The sequence below is a fragment of the Anabrus simplex genome, chromosome X (genome assembly GCF_040414725.1).
Source record: "Anabrus simplex isolate iqAnaSimp1 chromosome X, ASM4041472v1, whole genome shotgun sequence".
Taxonomy (NCBI): Eukaryota; Metazoa; Arthropoda; class Insecta; order Orthoptera; family Tettigoniidae; genus Anabrus; species Anabrus simplex.
Window position 1 is genome coordinate 116,442,363 of NC_090279.1, and position 18,460 is coordinate 116,460,822.

An 18,460-nucleotide genomic window follows, 5' to 3' on the forward strand; every position below is an offset into this window, starting at 1 on the left:
GAGCATTGTCGTGATGCAATAGCCAAGTGTTGAGCCGTGACCTTGGACGGAGCTGCTTGAGAGCCTGGATGACCTGACGCAGACAAGTCTCACTGTACCACTTCGCAGTGACTGTCCTTTGTGTTTTTAGCACAACCCGAGTTAGGATGCCCCGTTTAGTGAAGAATACTGCAATCGTCCTTTTCTTCACTGACCTTGACTTTCGCACAGTCACAGGAGTACCGTCATCTTCAAACAGTCACACCTTGTTCTGGGATTTTCTTGGGGCATCGTAATAATAAAGCCAAGTTTCGTCACCTGTAACGATGCTATTGATGTTACGCGAAGTCCCATTTTGAAACTGTTTTAGAATTTTTTTTGGCGCTATTTCACTTGATTTGCCCTTTGTTCCTCTGAAAGTGAATGGGGCACCCAAAGGGAACAAACCTTTCTAACATGGAGATGGTCATGTAGAATTGAATGAATAGCTGGGGCAGGGATGTGGGGGTCTCCTCTACCTGCCGATATGTCAACTGCCTCTCTTGCTGCAACATTTTCCTCACAGCTTCAATGTTTTCCTCAGTCACCGATTCAGACGGTCACCCAGAACGAGGATCGTCTTCAACGCCAAAATTTCCTCTCTGGAACTCTTTGTTGTCTGATGTGGACAATCTTTCCCCAGCACAGGAGTCATTTCCTCCAGGCACTGGTCAACAGTTAATCCACGAGCAAAATTGTAGCGGATAATTGCGTAATATTCACATTTAGACCACACTGACATCTTAACTTGCTTTCAATCCCACTGCTTGGTAACAACTGGTGTGAAGGTTGCGCCTTTCTGTCTTCTAGACCGGTTTTCACCCCTCTTTTCATCCCTCACCATAACAGGGGTGTCCAGCCAACCATTTTTGGGTATTGCAAAACTTTCCTAGTGCCCTTTGTAAGAACATCTGGAACCATGCATCTGACTAACATCTGGGTAGCAATTTTTGCAATTATATCTGCAGCAGTTGGATGCCATACTGCCCTAGGACAATGTCTAAAGGATCTTGGTAATCATGGAAAAGACCAAATCCTTGGAAATTTTCAGGGATTTCGTTAGCTAATACAAAATCAACTGAATTGTACATTACATGCAAATGAGAGTGCAATGTCTCCAATCAATTTTTAAAATAATGCTGAATCTGTTCTCATACTAATTTTTGATCATTTATTTTATCATTTAAAACTTCTCTGATAGCTTTCCTTTGATAACATTACTGACGCTGAGGAAGCTCATAATTAGATTTCTCTCTTTGCTTTATGCAATCTTCTTCTTCTTTTTTTTTTATAAGAAGATTTTTGTGGGTTACCTCAACATTTGTATGGTTGATTATAGTTTTTGAGTAATCAGCATTTGCACGCCTTAATGTACATGATTGCTGGATTCTTTGGCCCTGGTAATAAATCTGTTTATGTAGATAACATTTTTTACATGTTTCATTATGTAATCATTGGAGTCCGAATCTGGCATACCCTCATCAAATAGTTGATTCCATTTCTTCGTTTGTTTCTCATAAATACTGTCTACATTTTCTCTTTGTGTAGCATGATATTCATTTGACAAGTGGAGGTGTGTGTCATGTGTATTTTGTTTGGTTCTGATGTTTAGGCTTACATATATATTTTGAGACCCCCTGTGGGTGGGGGACGCAGACAAATAATACACCCGCTGTATCCCCTGCCTGTCAAAAGGGGCGACCAAGGGATGATTACATTAGAACCATGACACTACTTGTGCTTAGTACCATTACGTGAGGAACACCGTGGGTCGACGTTACTTGCAGTTAGTACCACCCTGTGGATCTACGTTACCAATAAGTAGTGCCTTTATGTGAGGAACACCACGGTTCTGTGGTAAGTAGTGTCTACGATCGTGTGAATTCCAACAAAGCGGGGGAGCGGGCATTTGGCTGCGTGAACTAATGTCCATGTGCTGTAATGCTGTGCTGGAATGTGTCTGTTCCCTTGGGTTTAGAATGGATCTGCGCTACCTATGAGTAGTACCACTTTACGAGAAGCACCATGGGTGTACGTTGCCTGTGATTTGTACCATGTGAGAAAAACCACGGATTTGGGTGGCGCCTGTGGTAAGTACCACTATGTGCAAGAACCATGGGTGTGCGTTACGTGAGAGTTCCATTACGTGAAGAATACCATGGGTTTGTATTACCTGTGGTTGTTGTTAGAATGTCATACACCATGGGTCTACATTGCCTATGATTAGTAGCACTATGTGAGCAACACCATGAATATATGTTGCCTGTGATTAGTTCCACTTAGTGAGGGACGCCACAGGAATACCAGCGCCCGTGATTAGTCCCACTGTGCAGAGCACAATGGGTCTGCATTGCTTGTGTGTACCACCCTTATGTGCGAAACACCATGGGTTTGTGTTACCTATGAGTGATGCCATTATGTGCGACATACGATAGGTCTACATTTCCTGTGATCAGTACCTAAATTGACCACTTCCTAATCTGCCAGTGAGTGACATGTCCAGTACATCTATGTAGTTTACATTTCATGTCACAACTTGATCAGTTCTGATATCGTTCCCATTACGTAGCCTTGGTTTTTGTGATTTTAAACAACTAACAATCAAAAAAAAAATCAAGCATGTAAAACACATTAACACTTGTTATCAAAATAATATGTATACAGTTCAAAAATAAAAAAAAACACTATGACACAAACTGCTAGTCATCAATACAGGAATAATATAGACTAAATAAATAGTAGGAATTTCTGGAGTGGTTGTAACATCAAACATATCAAGTCACTGCCTTCTTGTGTTAATAAGTGGATTGAAAATGTGGGGGGAAAATGGGTTAAGTGGTTTCTCATATTGGAATTTGAAAAGATAAGTTTTCTTTTACTAAAAAAAAAAAAATATTTTGAGTGCTATCGTATAATAATAAAACGAAGTGTTTGTCTGTGTGCGTGCGGTGCCCAGCCAAATCTGCGGCATGCAGAGATCTGAAATTTTGAAGATAGGTAGATGGAAGGGGGTCCGAATGCACCTTGAAGCTGGATTTTTCATTTCCCTTTCGTTGATGAGTTATGAACAAAAACCCGTCGGAAAACATGCTGGGAAGACAATCCAACGTGTTATCACCAAGATCAAATGTATAGATTCACTATCGCTAGGTAACGTACATAAGATAGGTATTACAAGTCAAGGAGCCATTTTAAGTCCATGGTGTAGGAAGCCATTTTTGGCCCCAGACACGAAGAGCCAAATTATTCCATAATATCCAGAAGTGTTTGTGTGCGTGAAGCCCAGGCAAATCTACGGCACACAGAGATCTGAATTTTTTAACATGGGCTTCATGTCCAATGAATATTTATACAGGTAAAGACATGTTTGCATTAATTGTTCATATTACTTTTGTTTGTGTTAATAATTAATTAATTAATTTATTTATTTATTTACCCTGTATTTACTTATTTCTTATTTACCTGATATTCATTTTATTCACTAAAATATAAGAAAATACAAGGATTTCAACATATCAGCAATAAAATGTGAACTGTATTTTCTTTCAACTAACTCAATCTTATATTTTATTCAGAGGAAACATAAGATAGATAAACAAGGAATAGTAAACCGAGGAAACTGGCCATGCGGTTAGGGGCGTGCATCTGTGAGCTTGCATTCGGGAGATAGTGGGCCAAACTCCACTGTCGGCAGCCCTGAAGATGGCTTTCAGTGGTTTACCATTTTCACCCAGGCTAATGCTGGAGTTCTACGTTAAGGCTACGGCTGCTTCCTTTGAACTCCTATCCCATTCCTATCCCATTGTCGCCGTAAGACCTATCTTTCTCCCAAAGCATTGATACTTTGTCAATATATGAATTTTTCATCAAAATAGTGTTATGTGGCTGAAGATGTTAATAATATACGAAACATGTACCACTTTTAACCAGTAAGTTGCCTTAAGCACCTAATGTATCAACAAGGTGGAAAATACTTAGTTGTGAATCTGTTCAAGTGCGATACGGACCATGAAGCTGATTTTATGTAAGACCTATCTGTGCCGGTGCGATGTAAAGCCAATCTTGTAACAAATTTTAAAAAAAGGAATAGTAATGCATATACCAGTCAAGATGCCATTTTAAGTATGCCATAGGAAGCTATTTTCGTTCTGTTCGTGATATCCAGAATTGCTTGTCTGTGTATACGTGTGCAATGCCCAGTGAAATCTACTGAACGTAGAGATCTGAAATTTTTAAGATGTGGGCACAGCATTTCACAGATCACTCGTGGCTCTGTCAAAGAGCGATTTTTGCTTCGTGAAATGAAGCTGTCTGCGTCATTGCCAAGCAACTTTTATGGTTTAATGGCATCTAATGCAGTTGACTTAATAAATGCAGGCGAAACGCCGGGCTCAGGCTAGTTAGAATATAAAAAGAAGTTGATTTCTGATGCACATGTAGATTGCTGGTAACAGTCTGAGTAAGGTGACATAATATATATTATAAATACTTCAGATTTTCAGTCTTAAAAACAATTAGTGTGTGTCTGCTACATAGATAGAAAAGTCCTATCACTGAAGGAAAAATGAACTAGTGTTGAAATGTTTGACAATATACAAAAAACTGCCGAGCTCTGGTGTCTTCTGCCATGAGTACATCGGAGCTTGTGTTTTCTCCAGGACTTTTAAGTAGAAACATTTATCTGGTTCCCTGTCACAAATCTAACAGAAGTTCTGTAGATATACAAACAAAACATTATCAGATTTTTAACCTGCTTGCTCTTACATTTTGTAGAACGCTACACTTTTTTCGAGTACAAAGCAATTGTCTTAGAAGTTATAATTATATTTTTCCCCCTGGCCCATGTACTAGACATTGAAACCTGGAGGTTAGGTATCACTCAACCAAATCCTCATCTCATATTCCAGGAACAGTCGAGTACTTCCTCATAGCAGTATGTTCTTGTGTCTGATGGGGAAATTTATTTCAGTGCTGATGTTTCTATGTCATTGTTTTGTTCATTGTAAGCTCAATGAATGTAGTTATGTATAAAATGGTTACTGTTATGTTTAGTTTACATTTTTGTGATTCCAGGTATTAAGTTTGAACTTCACGAAGGCTTGTTTTGAGGAAACTCAGTTAATAAAATTTTGTTGGGGTGACTTAACAACAGTTCGTCTAATATCCGTTATTTCTTGTAGTTTTTGTGTAGGATAAATAGGATGGGTTAGGAATTAATGTACAGGCAGCTTAGACAACCATTAAACTAGAGTTATATTTAAACTTTCTCAATTCAGATGAGTTGGGGCGAGAATGGTACTGGTAAGGGGTCAGGCTATGAAGTTCATCCTTACTACTTACCCTCTGAGTGTTTGAAATAATTGTCTACTTCATTTGAAACCTTGGATAAGATATTTAAGGTATTTCTACTTTTTTGTTTTGTTTTTAATTGACCTTATGTTGAGTTCACCCTTACCAGCTGGAATGTGTCATAGGCCATTATTACACTATCAAAGAACTTGGATTCAGATAACTTGGATCAAATCAATTTGATAATCTTTGTTAAAAGAACTTGGATGAAAACCATCTAGGATCAGTCTTGAATGAGTTTCTCCATGTTATATTTGATCAAAGATTTTGTGATAAAGGTGAAAGATAACCTGGTAAAAATGACAAACAATTAAATTTGAGAGTCGCTGTGGTGAAAATGCTTATTGCACTATATGTGGAGAACGATTTCCTGTATAATCCGAAGTCAACACATTATAAAACAGAGAATTACGATAAAAGAAGTACAGCAACATGGCAAATGAACTTAAGGGTCATTTGCTGGGGATTACGGTTGAATGTCGTAAGAGGTGACTAAAAGGGCCCCCAGGGGCTCTGAATTTTGGAGCATGGGATGGCGACCACGGGGCCCTTAGCTGAGTCCTGGCATTGCTTCCATTTGTGCCAGACTCCTCACTTTCATCTATCCTATCCGACCTCCCTTGGTCAACTGTTGTTCTTTTCCGACCCAGACGGTGTTACATATGGAGGCCTAGGGAGTCTTTTAATTTTCATGCCCTTTGCGGCCCTTGTCCTCCTTTGGCCCTTCATTTTTCGAAGTGTCAGACTCCTTCCATTAGTTGTACTTCCTCTTAAAACAATAATCACCACCACGATTACGGTTGAAGATGTGAAAAGAAAAGGACCCAATACTTATCTGAAAAGATGAAGGTAATTGCTGATATTACATTTCTATTATCTATACCTAGTAGATCTTAGTGTTATAATTGCAAACATGAAATATATCAGCAATTACGTTCATCTTTCTAGCCAAATATTGGGTCCTGAGAACGTTTATTTTTCTCACATCTTCAGTCTTAAATCCTGGAATACGTGTAATATATTTGGACGTGCTCCAGTGGCAAGAAAGCTAAGAGTTACTGCTTGTCGCTCTTCTATACTTATAACAAATGGGTATTTTCTTCACCACTAATGGAGCAACTTTCTCAACTAAATTCTGAAATGTGTGTGTATCCATTTTTATGTACCTCTGGTATGATTCCGGGTCCTTGCTTTTTGATTCATTCATTATTGTATTCACAATTCCTGTTGAACTTCTTGTCGCAACCCATGACCTCAGCCATGAGTTCAGACTTTTCTTCTCTCTTCCTTTTCTCACTTTCTTAACAATAGTCCGACGTAGGCAAGTCAATAGGTATCTGCAATTTTGCTCTAATTGTCTTCAGATGCTGCGTTTTGAGGTGTTGGAGCATCCTCCCGATCTCACCCCATTGGATTACCATCTATTTGGTCCACTTAAAAAAATGCTCTAAGAGGCCGTTGATTCAGCTCCAATCAACAGGTGAAGGAAGCGGTGCATACGTGGCTTGCTGCGCAACCAGAAACCTTTTTTGCGGAGGGTATCAGAAAACTTGTGAAACTGTGGACCATGTGAATTGAAAAGCAGGTGACTATGTTGAAAAATGATGTCAAAAAAAGTGTGTACAGTACTCTTTTTTGTAATGAATTTGCAAAAATTGATTGCAGATACTTATTGACTTGCCTTCGTTTACAAACGAAACGGCTGACCCGCGCTCGCGGAATTTCAAGACCGTTGCCTAGGCAACTGTAAGACACATTATCGCTCTTTAAATTTCCTAAGCCTTGCAAATTGTACTGCGTGTTCATAAATGCCTTATAAACACTCCACTGCCGAAAAAATACAAAACTGTCCATAGATCGCAGACGTGTACAGGTAATGCAGCCGGGCGTTAAGGACCGGAAGGGAAGTGAACAGGCGGGCGCTTTAGGGTGCTAAAAGTGGGAAAAGGTTAAGGCACTCATTTCAAAACATAGAACATGATATTGTCAACACAGGTAGAATAGAAAGATAGAAACATGAGGATAAACACAGTGATAGATCATTGTAGGAAGTAAGAGACAAGGGCAGATATGAAATAGAACAGGACAAGGACTACCTTCACATCAATCTCAGTTCTTGCAAATCTAATTCTTCTGAGCCTTTGACGAGCTTCATCCTGTGGGTGGATACAAACGCTCATCAGATGTCCTTCTTGACAGATCTTAGGTCCTGACATGGGAAGTAGAAAATGAGAGCAGGGCTGGGTGGTTCAGATTTTTTGTTGGAGCTCTGCCTTTCTGAGCCCAGTTCAATATCTGCTCAGTTCTGTGGTATATGTTAGCCTCCTGTAAGTAGATTTGCCAGCACATTAAAGAGCTTCTCATCATTATTTTACAGTTCCAGTATCCCAGGTACTTTTGGCGAGCCTCTTTCATTCTGTCTTATTCAAATACGTTCTGTTGATAATGACATCCTCCAGTGTCCTTCCCCGATCTGCAATGCCCATCTTTAAGATGTCCATCCAGTGGGTTATTTGTCCTCCCACCATCCGTTTCCCTGCCACATGTCTTTCCAAATTAACATATGCTGTCCTTGTTGGCTCCATCCTCATTACATGTCCAAACCACCTCAGTCTGGGCATGCTGACCCGATCTAACAATGATGAAACAATGCCACCTTCCTTCCTAGCCACATCATTCCTTAACTAGTCCAGTTTGGTGTTTTTGATTTGTGGACCTAAGGAACTTCATCTCGGATGCCTGCAACCTTGATGAGTCTCTCTTAGTGAGGGTGCAGATTTCAGTACCATAGGTTAAGATTGGTATGAAGTACTGATTGAACATCACCAGCTTTGATTTTGTTGGTTACTTTGGGATCACAGAGGAGTGTTCATACTTGCTAGTAAAAGTGAGAGCTCTTCTGCACCCTATTTGCCTCCTCCATTGTGGCTAGTGTATCTCGAGATATTACACTGCCAAGGTATGTAAAGCTTTCCACACTTTCTAATGGATGGTTTTCCTAGTATGATGTTCGCTGGTCGTCCCTCTTTGTTTATTGCCATCACTACTGTTTTGAGTTTGCTTATCTTGAGATTGAATTCCTTTAACTTAATCTTCCATTCATTGAGTCTCAACTGTACTTGTTCCTCAGTTTCTCCCCAGATCGTAACATCATCAGCGAAGGCCATTGCATTTAGTTCACCAGAGGTTTTCTTGATGTTCTTCATTATGACATCCATGATGGTGATAAACAATAATGGGGATAGTGCTCTGCCTTGCTGAACTCCACTTTCGGTCTTGAACCAGGATGAATGTCCATCACCCAGTCGCACACAGCTGGTACAGTTCTCATACAGGATCGGAACTTTCCTCACCAGGAGGAAGGAGCGCAAATTCACAGAAGACCTTCAGCACAATATGGGGACAATGTTTTGCCATAGCGAAGTGTTTACCAGTGGATTGAACAGTTCAAAAGGTATCGCACGAGCATGAAGGATGAGGAAAGATCCTCGCGTCCATCTGCAGCCATAACTGATGCCAGTATTGAACAGGTGTGTGGTATTGATCCTGAACAACAGACGAGTGACTGTTCTATGAATTTCCACTCCTGGTGCACCTTCAGACCTCAGAAAACGGATTGCGGAGTGCTGTTCTTCCTTGATACAAACAGAGAGTGGTGCAGCTATCTTTACGTCGCAACAGCGCAAGCTGTACTGATCTGATAAAGCTGAAACCTACCACAGACATAGAAAATGGTGCCTTCTAGTGGCTGGTGAGCACAACACCGTAGAGGCAACCTAAAGACAATTAGAGCAAAATTGTAAATACTTATTGACTTTCCCTCGTATGTTCTCCACCCATTTGTTCACAGTAATATTTTGCTGCCTAATCTATTAATGTTTTCAATTTGTAAGCTGTATACACTAAGTGCAACATCCTGATGAAGATGAGGTTGTCAGTAGGTGAGAAGAAACGGGATTGATGAAGAGAGAACTTCAGTGTGAAGATTGTCGTTTTATGTAGCCCTGTGTTACCACACTGACCTGTTATATTTATCCTGTTGTGTGTTCTGTCTTATTTTGCTGTGCTGCCTCAGCAGCTCTTCTGAAGGGTTTGAATTACCACTCTATACACAGCAGTAGCTGCTATCTTATGTGAATAGAAGTTTGATGTTTCCTCAGCAGCAAGTGAGGCACACTGTATAATCATTTCAGATCTGCAAGGGTATCAGGTCTTAGAACTTCAGTCAATGAATATAATGACTACCCCGTGTGGGTGGGGGACGCAGAGGAAGAATACACCAACGTATCCCCTGCCTGTCGTAAGAGACGACTAAAAGGGGCGAATTTGAACCATGAAACTACTTGTGATTAGTACCATCACACGGGGAAAGCCATGGGTTGCCTATATTTGTGAGTAGTACCACTATGTTAGGTACACAATAAGTTTGTGATTAGTAGCAACAGAGAGCGGTTCACTGTGGGTTTCCAGTTCCTGTGATTAGTACCACTATATGAGCGACACCGTGGGTCTGCGTTGCCTATGATTAGTACACACTATGTGAGGAACACCATGGGTTTGCGTTGCCTACGAGTGGCGCGATGAGAAACACCATAGGTCTGCATTACCTGTACGACGTACAATACTTGTGAGTAGTACCATAATGGAACACCGCGAGTTTATGCTACTTTTGATTAGTCGTCATAAAAGGAAATTAAATTGATTTCACATTTTGTCTCATTTCATATCATTAGGGGCCGATGACCTAGATGGTAGGCCCCTTTAAGCAACAAGCATCATCATCCCTGTTCAGATTCCTTGTTAAACTGGAGATCATGAGGCTATGATCATAACATCAGCGGTCACACAGAACTACAAGGTCTCTTGTTTTACTTTTGCTAGTTGCTTTATGTCGCATCGACACAGATAGGTTTTATGGCGACGACGGGACAGGGAAGGGCTAGGAGTGGGAAGGAAGCGGCCGTGGCCTTAATTAAGGTACAGCCCCAGCATTTGCCTGGTTTGAAAATGGGAAACCACGGAAAACCATTTTCAGGGCTGCCGACAGTGGGGTTCGAACCTACTATCTCCCGAATACTGGATACTGGCCGCACTTACGCGACTGCAGCTATCGAGCTCGGTGTGTTTTACTTTTATTTTAGCCAATAATAATAATAATAATAATAATAATAATCGTATGGCCTCAGCTACCATGTGCAGACATTTCAAGTTGACGCCATCTGGCTGTCTGCTCGTCAATTTCGACGTTCTGTTTTACTCTAGGCCCACTAGATGCCAGACCGAGTAAACCGAAACTCTCTTGGGCGTCTATGGCTGAGATTTAATGAATTTTGTCAGGTAAACCCCAAATGTGTCACCAGAGATCTTTTACATGCCGACATCGTACGACATGGAGTGTCGAATGGACTTTTTTCCGCCCTTCAAAAATCCGACTACCTCTGCCGGGTTTGAACCCATTATCTTGGGATCCGGAGGCCGACACTCTACCGCTGATCCACAGAGGCAGCATTTTAGCCAGTAGATACTTGCATTGTTGCTGAGTGACATTGTTACTAACTTCTCTCTCCAAGATGGCCATGGTTTGAATTCCAAACATTACTCATGAAATTCTGATATGGGAAGGGCACTTTCCTTTGTTCAAATTACATGTACTGTAATCCTGTTGCTCCTGTGACTAATGATCCCAAGATTCTTTTTTTTTGGGGGGGGGGGGATCACATCTCTTGTTTGATAAAATAGAGCCAATGGAAATAGTGAATTGGTTTATGGTATACAAGTTGTTTTTAATATTGCTGAAATGTCATTGAAGTACTAATATTTGTTTCATATTTTCTAGGCTCGTTCTGTGGAAAATGCTGGAACAAAAGCACCAAATTCAAGAGAGGTGATTCCTGTTGATTGATGTATGCTGCTTTCATATGCAGTGTAAAAGGAGGCAATCACGGAATGCGTCAACACTTTAACGCATATCCGTGCCGCTTTGAGAAACCTATTTCTAACAGCCTTGCATGGACTGCAAGCTCAATTTGATAGTTCCTGCCTTAGTGAATGTCTTTGGATATTACACATTCACTGGTACACCTACACGATATGTTTGGAGCAGTGATTTGATACTGCTGTTGGTGCAGCGATGTAATAAAAGTAACACCACTATCACCGACTGCACTTACATTACATATGTATGTATATTTTTCACTCAGCACAGATAGAATAAGATAACCCTAACATTTGGTCTACAAAGCGGTATGGTGAAACTGTTCTACAATAGCTCGCTACAATAACATGTGATTGTGATTGTGCATGACTTGTAACGCACTCACTGAACTGATTACAGACAAAATACACAGTACTTAACGGTAAGACCCGATGTCACTAGAACAGCAGCAAGACACTATCACATCACTCTGAAATGGCTGCACGGTTTGCATAACGTAGCTATCAGCTTGCATTCGGGAGATAGTGGGTTCAAACCCCACTGTCAGCAGCCTTGAAGATGGTTTCCCATTTTCACACCAGGCAAATGCTGTGGGCTGTAGGTTAATTAAGGCCATGGTTGCTTTCTTCCCACTTTTAGCCATTTCCTGTCCCGTCATCGACATAACACCTATCTGTGTCGATGTGAAGTAAAGAAAATTTTAAATAAGAAAAAAAAGACATGATTGATTTTCCGCAGGAGTATCTACGGCCCAACTCCATGAATCTTCTTAGAAACTCGCTCGCTCACTCCTCTCAGTACCGATGAAGCGAAGTTTACCAGAAATGGAGTGCAGAACTTTCACAATATGCATGTCTGGGCATATGAAAATCCCAGAGAAGTTGTGCAAACCAGATTTCAGCAACAGTTCAGTATTAAAGTTTGGGCTGGAATAATGGGCGACAACATTAACTGGTCCTTTCACTTGACAGGATCACCATACTGCGCCTTTTTAACATATAATTTACGTGGTTTGTTTGAAGATGTTCCACTGGATTTAATTCAACGCATGTGGTTCATGCATGATTGTGTGCCGCCTCATTTTCCTCTTGCTGCTAGAGCGATTTTACTTCAGCAATTCCCAAATAAATGGATAGGGCGTCTGGGACCGACACTATGGTCTGCTCGTTCTCCCGATCTCAATCCATTACACTTCTACTTATGGGGTCATTTGAAGGCCATTATGTATGTCACATCTATTCATAACGTGGAAATGCTGCTTCAGCGAATAGAGCAAGGGTGTCAGCAGATACGACAGGGGCCTGGAATATGGCAACGAGTGAGACAGTCAATGATGCGGCATTACACCTTCTGTAGAGAACTGTAAGTAGTAAATTACACCTTATCAACACAAATGACCAACTTGCATAGTGAAGTGGTCTGTGTTATGTACACCACAAACAGTGCCTGTAACACAAAACGAAAGCAAATAAACCATATGTTTACAGGGCATGTTCTGCTTGTTGTCAGGTCCTCTGTCGAATCCCCAGAGCTTTCCCACGTATTTTGTTACATCCTGTATACAAAGGGGTGCCAGAAAATAATCGGAATGTTTTTTTTTTTTTTCAATAATCCCACGGTGGAGTTTGCTGGAAAGGTCTGACCTTGAATGATACAGTGCAAAGCAGATCACTCGCAAGGGAGCAGCGGAGGAAGGAGGCAGTGTTCGCTGTGCCCAACATGGATCTCAAGTTGCAGCAGCGAGCTTCATTTAGATTTTGTGTTCTCATGGACAAAACTCCAACACAAACAATGGAAATGTTGCAGCAAGCTTTACAGAGAGGAAGCCATGGGGAAGACACAAACATTTTAACCATCCACTGCATACTGTTGCTGTCAGGCAACATATAACTTTTCAGCTGTATAAAAGGATGCAGATTGTGAACAGAGGTAGTACCTTCAACTGTACAGTCATTCAAACACACATACCAGTGATGCCTTTTTTTTAACATAACAGATGACAAAACAGCCCTACAACCAAAGGTACTCCTTCCACCCCGTCAACATCCACGTGTACCAACCACAGTTTATTATACGTGAGTCCTCACCCCATTATGGGAAACCATATCATATACGAGTGTTAAGCTGTTAGCCCCAGTTAAGAATCTTAGGTACAGGTAGACCTCGTTATGTGCGATTGTTACGTTCCGCAGAATTGCTGCGCATACCGAATTCGCGTAAATCGAGGGTCATTTTATGTGTAAAATATAGAGTTAGTTTTCAGTTTACTCACATATTACATTTAAAATAGCAGAGATTCTTAGCATTTTTTAAAAAATAACAATTATCATGTTTCTGAAACACATTTTAATACAAACTTTATACACTTAAAAATTTAACACTGAAAAACACAATAATAAACTAAACTCCACATACAAGCTCTTGGCTTTCGCTTGAATAGCAGCTCCAGAGAGAGACATGCGTTGTTGGTTGTGATGCTCAATCCAGACCATTCTTTCCATCGCTTCCGAGCGAGAATTGGTCACTCCAGTCACACTTAAGCAATTTTTTGAACTGATTCCGCATTGTCACGAATAGTTCTCACATTGGATTCACTAAGTCCCAAAGCACGCTGAATGTCAACAATACGCTCGCCTTTCTCATAGCGATCCAGTAATTCTAACTTTGTTTCTAACGAATACGACTTTGATACACACTTCTTTCCTTCGACTGGCACACTTTCTTTCCTTTTATCCGGCGTTTTAAATACGAAATCTGTCAAGTGCAACTTCACACCTCTTCTGACTGGAACTGACAATTCACGTCTCGACGAACACGACAGAAGATGCGCGTTGATATATGCTTGCCGCATTACCTTGGTGCACAGCGCAGTGCACGATACGTTAGAGTTCGGCATACGTGCCACCTTAAGGCATTACAGCTTCCACGTACTGTAAACAGATGGCAGCAATAGACTTCAAACCGAAATCGCGGATAACGAATCCGCGTATAACGGGGTTTACCTGTATATCTAAAACAATGAACGTAAGTTGAACATTAAATCTTCAAATTTTCTTCATCAATATAAACAAAATATAATTCATGCAGTGTAGGGTTAGGGAGGGTAAAACTGATCTTGAGGATGCTCCACACCCCAGAAGACCCTGAACTTCAAAAACTGACATCACTGTGAACACAATTGATGTCATGTTGCGGGAAGACCGCCGTTTAACCGTTGAACAGATTGCTGGAATGATAAACATCTCGTATGGATCAGCTGAAGACATTATATGCAATGTTCTAGGGCATAGGAAAGTTTCGGTGAAGTGGTTCCACGTGTAATGAATTATGAACAGAAGGCTCACCGTGTGATGGCATGTCAAGAATGGAAAGGGAGACTTCGGTTGGAACCATATTTTTTGGACTGCGTTATCAGATGTGACGAGTCCTGGTTCCATCATTATGGCCCAGAGACAAAACAGCAAAGTGCCCAATGGAAGCATCCTTCCAGTCCAAAGCCCAAAATGGCCTAAATGCAGGGAAAGTCATGCACCTTGTCTTTTTTCGTAAGCAGGGTATTGTGTACGATTATGCAATGAAAAGCAGCGTACTGTTACTGCTGATTACTGTTGTGAAGTGTTAAAGGGGCCACTGAAAAGAAAAATTGCAGAAAAAAAGAGACCAAACTGGTTACATCGCGCATTGCTATCTACAAAATATCACTGTAAAATATGTCACGAATGGAACATAATAATTGCTTTTACTTAAATGAAGTGCAAAATCTGTGGTAAATTAAGAAATACCGTCATTATTAGAGAAATACATAAAGCTTGTTGACAGTACTCCTTTATGTCGTATTCCGCTGCTGGTGCTGTCTTATGTTAATTTCTTGAGGTCCAGGGCTAGCATCGAGGAATGGGAGTGCTATGTCTGTGGATTCTCATTATCTTTGTCCATATGACTAGAGCAGCCATTTGAAACAGCAGAATGGAGGTCAGCAGCATTCACGATGTTATTTCATTTTTCAGTGAGGCAAATTACCATGTCATAGTGATGTGGCTGGAACTCTACGGAAAAACAACTAAGGACGCATTCAACAACTTGGTGCTGCACATTACAGAGAAATATCATAAGACACCAAACCTATGCCCACCACAATAGTGCAGGTCTATATGCCTACTAGCTCAGCAGATGACGAGGAAGTCGAAAGAATATATGAAGAGATAGAAGATTATATACAGTATGTAGGAGGTGACGAGAATCTGTGATGGGAGACTGGAATGCAGTGGTAGGCCAAGGAAGAGAAGGTAATACAGTAGGAGAATTCGGATTGGGAAAAAGGAACGAAAGAGGAAGTCGGCTGGTTGAATTCTGCACTGGTCATAATTTAGTCCTTGCCAATACTTGATTCAAACACCACAAACGACAGCTGTATACGTGGACGAGACTTGGAGACACTGGACGGTATCAACTGTCCTTGGTATAGGAAGATTCCAGAGCTCACTTACATTAACACGCACAACTGGGGGTTTTCCTGAGGAACGTAGGACAGTGATATAACCAGAGGTTTCCTGAATGATTGACCACATCAAGGTTTATGGAAAACTGCCTAAAGAGACGGCCTGGGTTGGTGTCCGCAGGGCCCCTTGCTGAGTTTGGCATTACCACCGACTTGATTCAGGTTCCTCACTTTGATCTTCCTCGTACAACTTCCAACCCCGAGGCCTAGGGAGTATTTCATTTCCATGGCCCTTGTCTCACCTGCATTCTTCACCTCTTCTGGTGACCCATAAGAGGATGGTTGTCCAGTAGTATTTCCTCTTAAAACAGTATTAGAGAAAAACAATGCCTCTGTAGCATAACAGTTAGCACTATTAGCTACTGTCCTTGGCTACTGCTCTGGCCTCTGCTACTGTCAATCAACACCTGATCAGTCGAGATGGTAGCCTGAGATTTAGCAAATTCATGTCTGGCTTTGTGGTGAAATGGATAGAATGCTTGCCTTTGATCCGATCGCCCCAGTTCAATACTCAGAATAAACCCCCTCGACTCTTAATTCCTTGACTTGGGACTTCTTCGCCGTCCACTTCATTTTAAAACCATAATCACCACCACCGCCATCTTCGCCGCGCCAATCATAACTTTGCGAAAATAAATTCACGGGTGTGGAGATGAAACTGATGAAAACATTGTTGACAATGGTGAAGAAAGAAACAGAGTTGATGAAAGTGGCTCCAAAATAACACGATAAAGGATTCAAGCAGGATTGAAATACGTGGAGTAGCTAGAAGAAAGTTCCAGCATTGACTTCTACAGAGAATGCACGACATGGCAACGTGGAAAAGGCAGCTGACAGGCAAGCAAAGGTCAATTACAAGCTAAATCTGTATCAGCATCTTTTTCATGCTCAAAATTTTAATTGAGTTGTACAATAAAACACTAAGCATTCATGAAATTGATCTTCCTCTTCCCCTATTATTTTCAAGAAATAAATTTCATTTTTGATTCGTATTGGCCATCCACCTTTTCAATACAAACAGTATTCAGAAAATATATATAAAAATTTACAGTACATGTTTCATTCCTGTGTGAGGGACATCCTCAGTTGCTGAAGATAAATTAACAAGGAATCCATTGTTTAATAATATACAGTAAAATTGGCCAAAAAATTCAAAGAAAAAAGCATGCACTTAATGGAAAAACGTCAAAGAACTCTGTAAGTCTATTGTTCGGATCCAATTGAATGAATATTTGATTTAAAAATAGCAGTCACTAAAACAGGCCTTTGGAGTGTGAAGTTGAAGAAGGGCATTGAAAATCATTCAAATGTCACTAAAAACCAAGTGGAGGGGCCGATGACCTTAGATGTTATGTCCCTTCAAATAACAAGCATCATCAAAAACCAAGTGTCTTTGAATAAATAAATCTATACGAGGTCACATCTAAGTATAACAATTCCTTCAACAATCAGGTATTGTATCAGTTTTGAAAGTTATTGAAGAACAGGAAAACTCCTCTCAGATTTGAGACAGAGGTCAGTCTTGCAAAAACGTTGAAGTAATGATGTAAGAAAATGGCGTAGAAAACTTGGCCGTTCCAACGCACCCATACAGCGGAATGAGCAGGAGAAGTCCTATAAGTATTCACTTGATCTTCAAGTTTTCTACACCATTTTCTTACATCATTACTTCACGCTTTGCTGGACTAACCTCTGTCTCGAATTAAAAAGGAGTTCCCCTGTTTTCCAGTAATTTAAAAATGATGCAATAGCTGATTGTTAAATAAATTGTTTTACTTGCATGTCACCTCGCCTAGATTTATTCCAAGGACACTTATTTTTATCGACATTTGGACTATTTTTAATGTGCTTTTGAACTTCACTGTCCAAAGGCCTGTTTTAGTAGTGATGGGCAGTCTGAGACGATTTCTCGAGACTAGCGCAGGCACTATTTCTCGCGAGAAATTTTGAGAGATCTCGAGAGCGTTGTGCGACGAGCAGCGTGTCGTAGGCCTACAGATAGTTGTTTGTTGTTCATGCCGAGTATGCGAATAGCCAACCACGGACCTAATCCATTTCGTAAATACGTGTGAACAAGCGACTAGGATGTTCATTTCTCTGATTTCTATCCAAGTCAATTTTGACGCAGTATAACATACATATAAAGGTTACACATTCTGGCGTATGCAGTGGTATGATAAGTACAGAAACTGACGGCTACTGTAGGTACACCGACCTGGATAATAGAGGCGTGCATTATTCGAACTCGAGACGAGGCAAGATGCACCCTGCTGTCTATGCAACCACCATTACGCATGAGTGAAATGTGTAGTCTAAAATGCTTGAGTTTGCTCCAATTCTTTCGACAGGTTATCGTTATCAGATCCCACATTCAATATCATATTATAACCAGTGCTTTTATTTGCCGATATTTTGGTGATGAAGGAAATAATTCCTTAAAATGTTATGGAGTATTAATAATACCAATATAAATGGTCCGTTATTGGACATTATAAATTTTCCAGCTAACTCATTCTTGGTTGCCAGCGTTTCGCCCTCGTGTGCTAGGGTGGGCTCATCAGTTGGTACCTAGCACACCTACCAATACGCTGGCTAGTGCATACCGTGGAGGCCACTGCGTAGGCTACCTGGAGCCACCGGCAGTGCCAATGCACTAAGAG

At 40.8% G+C, this 18,460-nt stretch overlaps 1 protein-coding gene across 9 annotated transcripts in view; it reads left to right on the forward strand.

Annotated features, from left to right (window-relative positions):
• LOC137503388 (pyruvate dehydrogenase E1 component subunit alpha, mitochondrial-like) overlaps positions 1-18,460 on the forward strand; it is a 128,178-nt gene that overhangs the window by 16,643 nt on the left and 93,075 nt on the right. For 8 of the 9 annotated variants that reach the window (XM_068231011.1, XM_068231018.1, XM_068231019.1 and 5 more), the window contains exon 2: positions 11,204-11,546. In XM_068231011.1, the coding sequence (XP_068087112.1) occupies positions 11,376-11,546 (171 nt within the window). In that variant the 5' untranslated portion in view covers positions 11,204-11,375. Of the gene's footprint in view, positions 1-6,731; positions 6,953-11,203; positions 11,547-18,460 lie in introns of all 9 variants that reach the window. The other variant, XM_068231010.1, reaches the window with a different exon arrangement.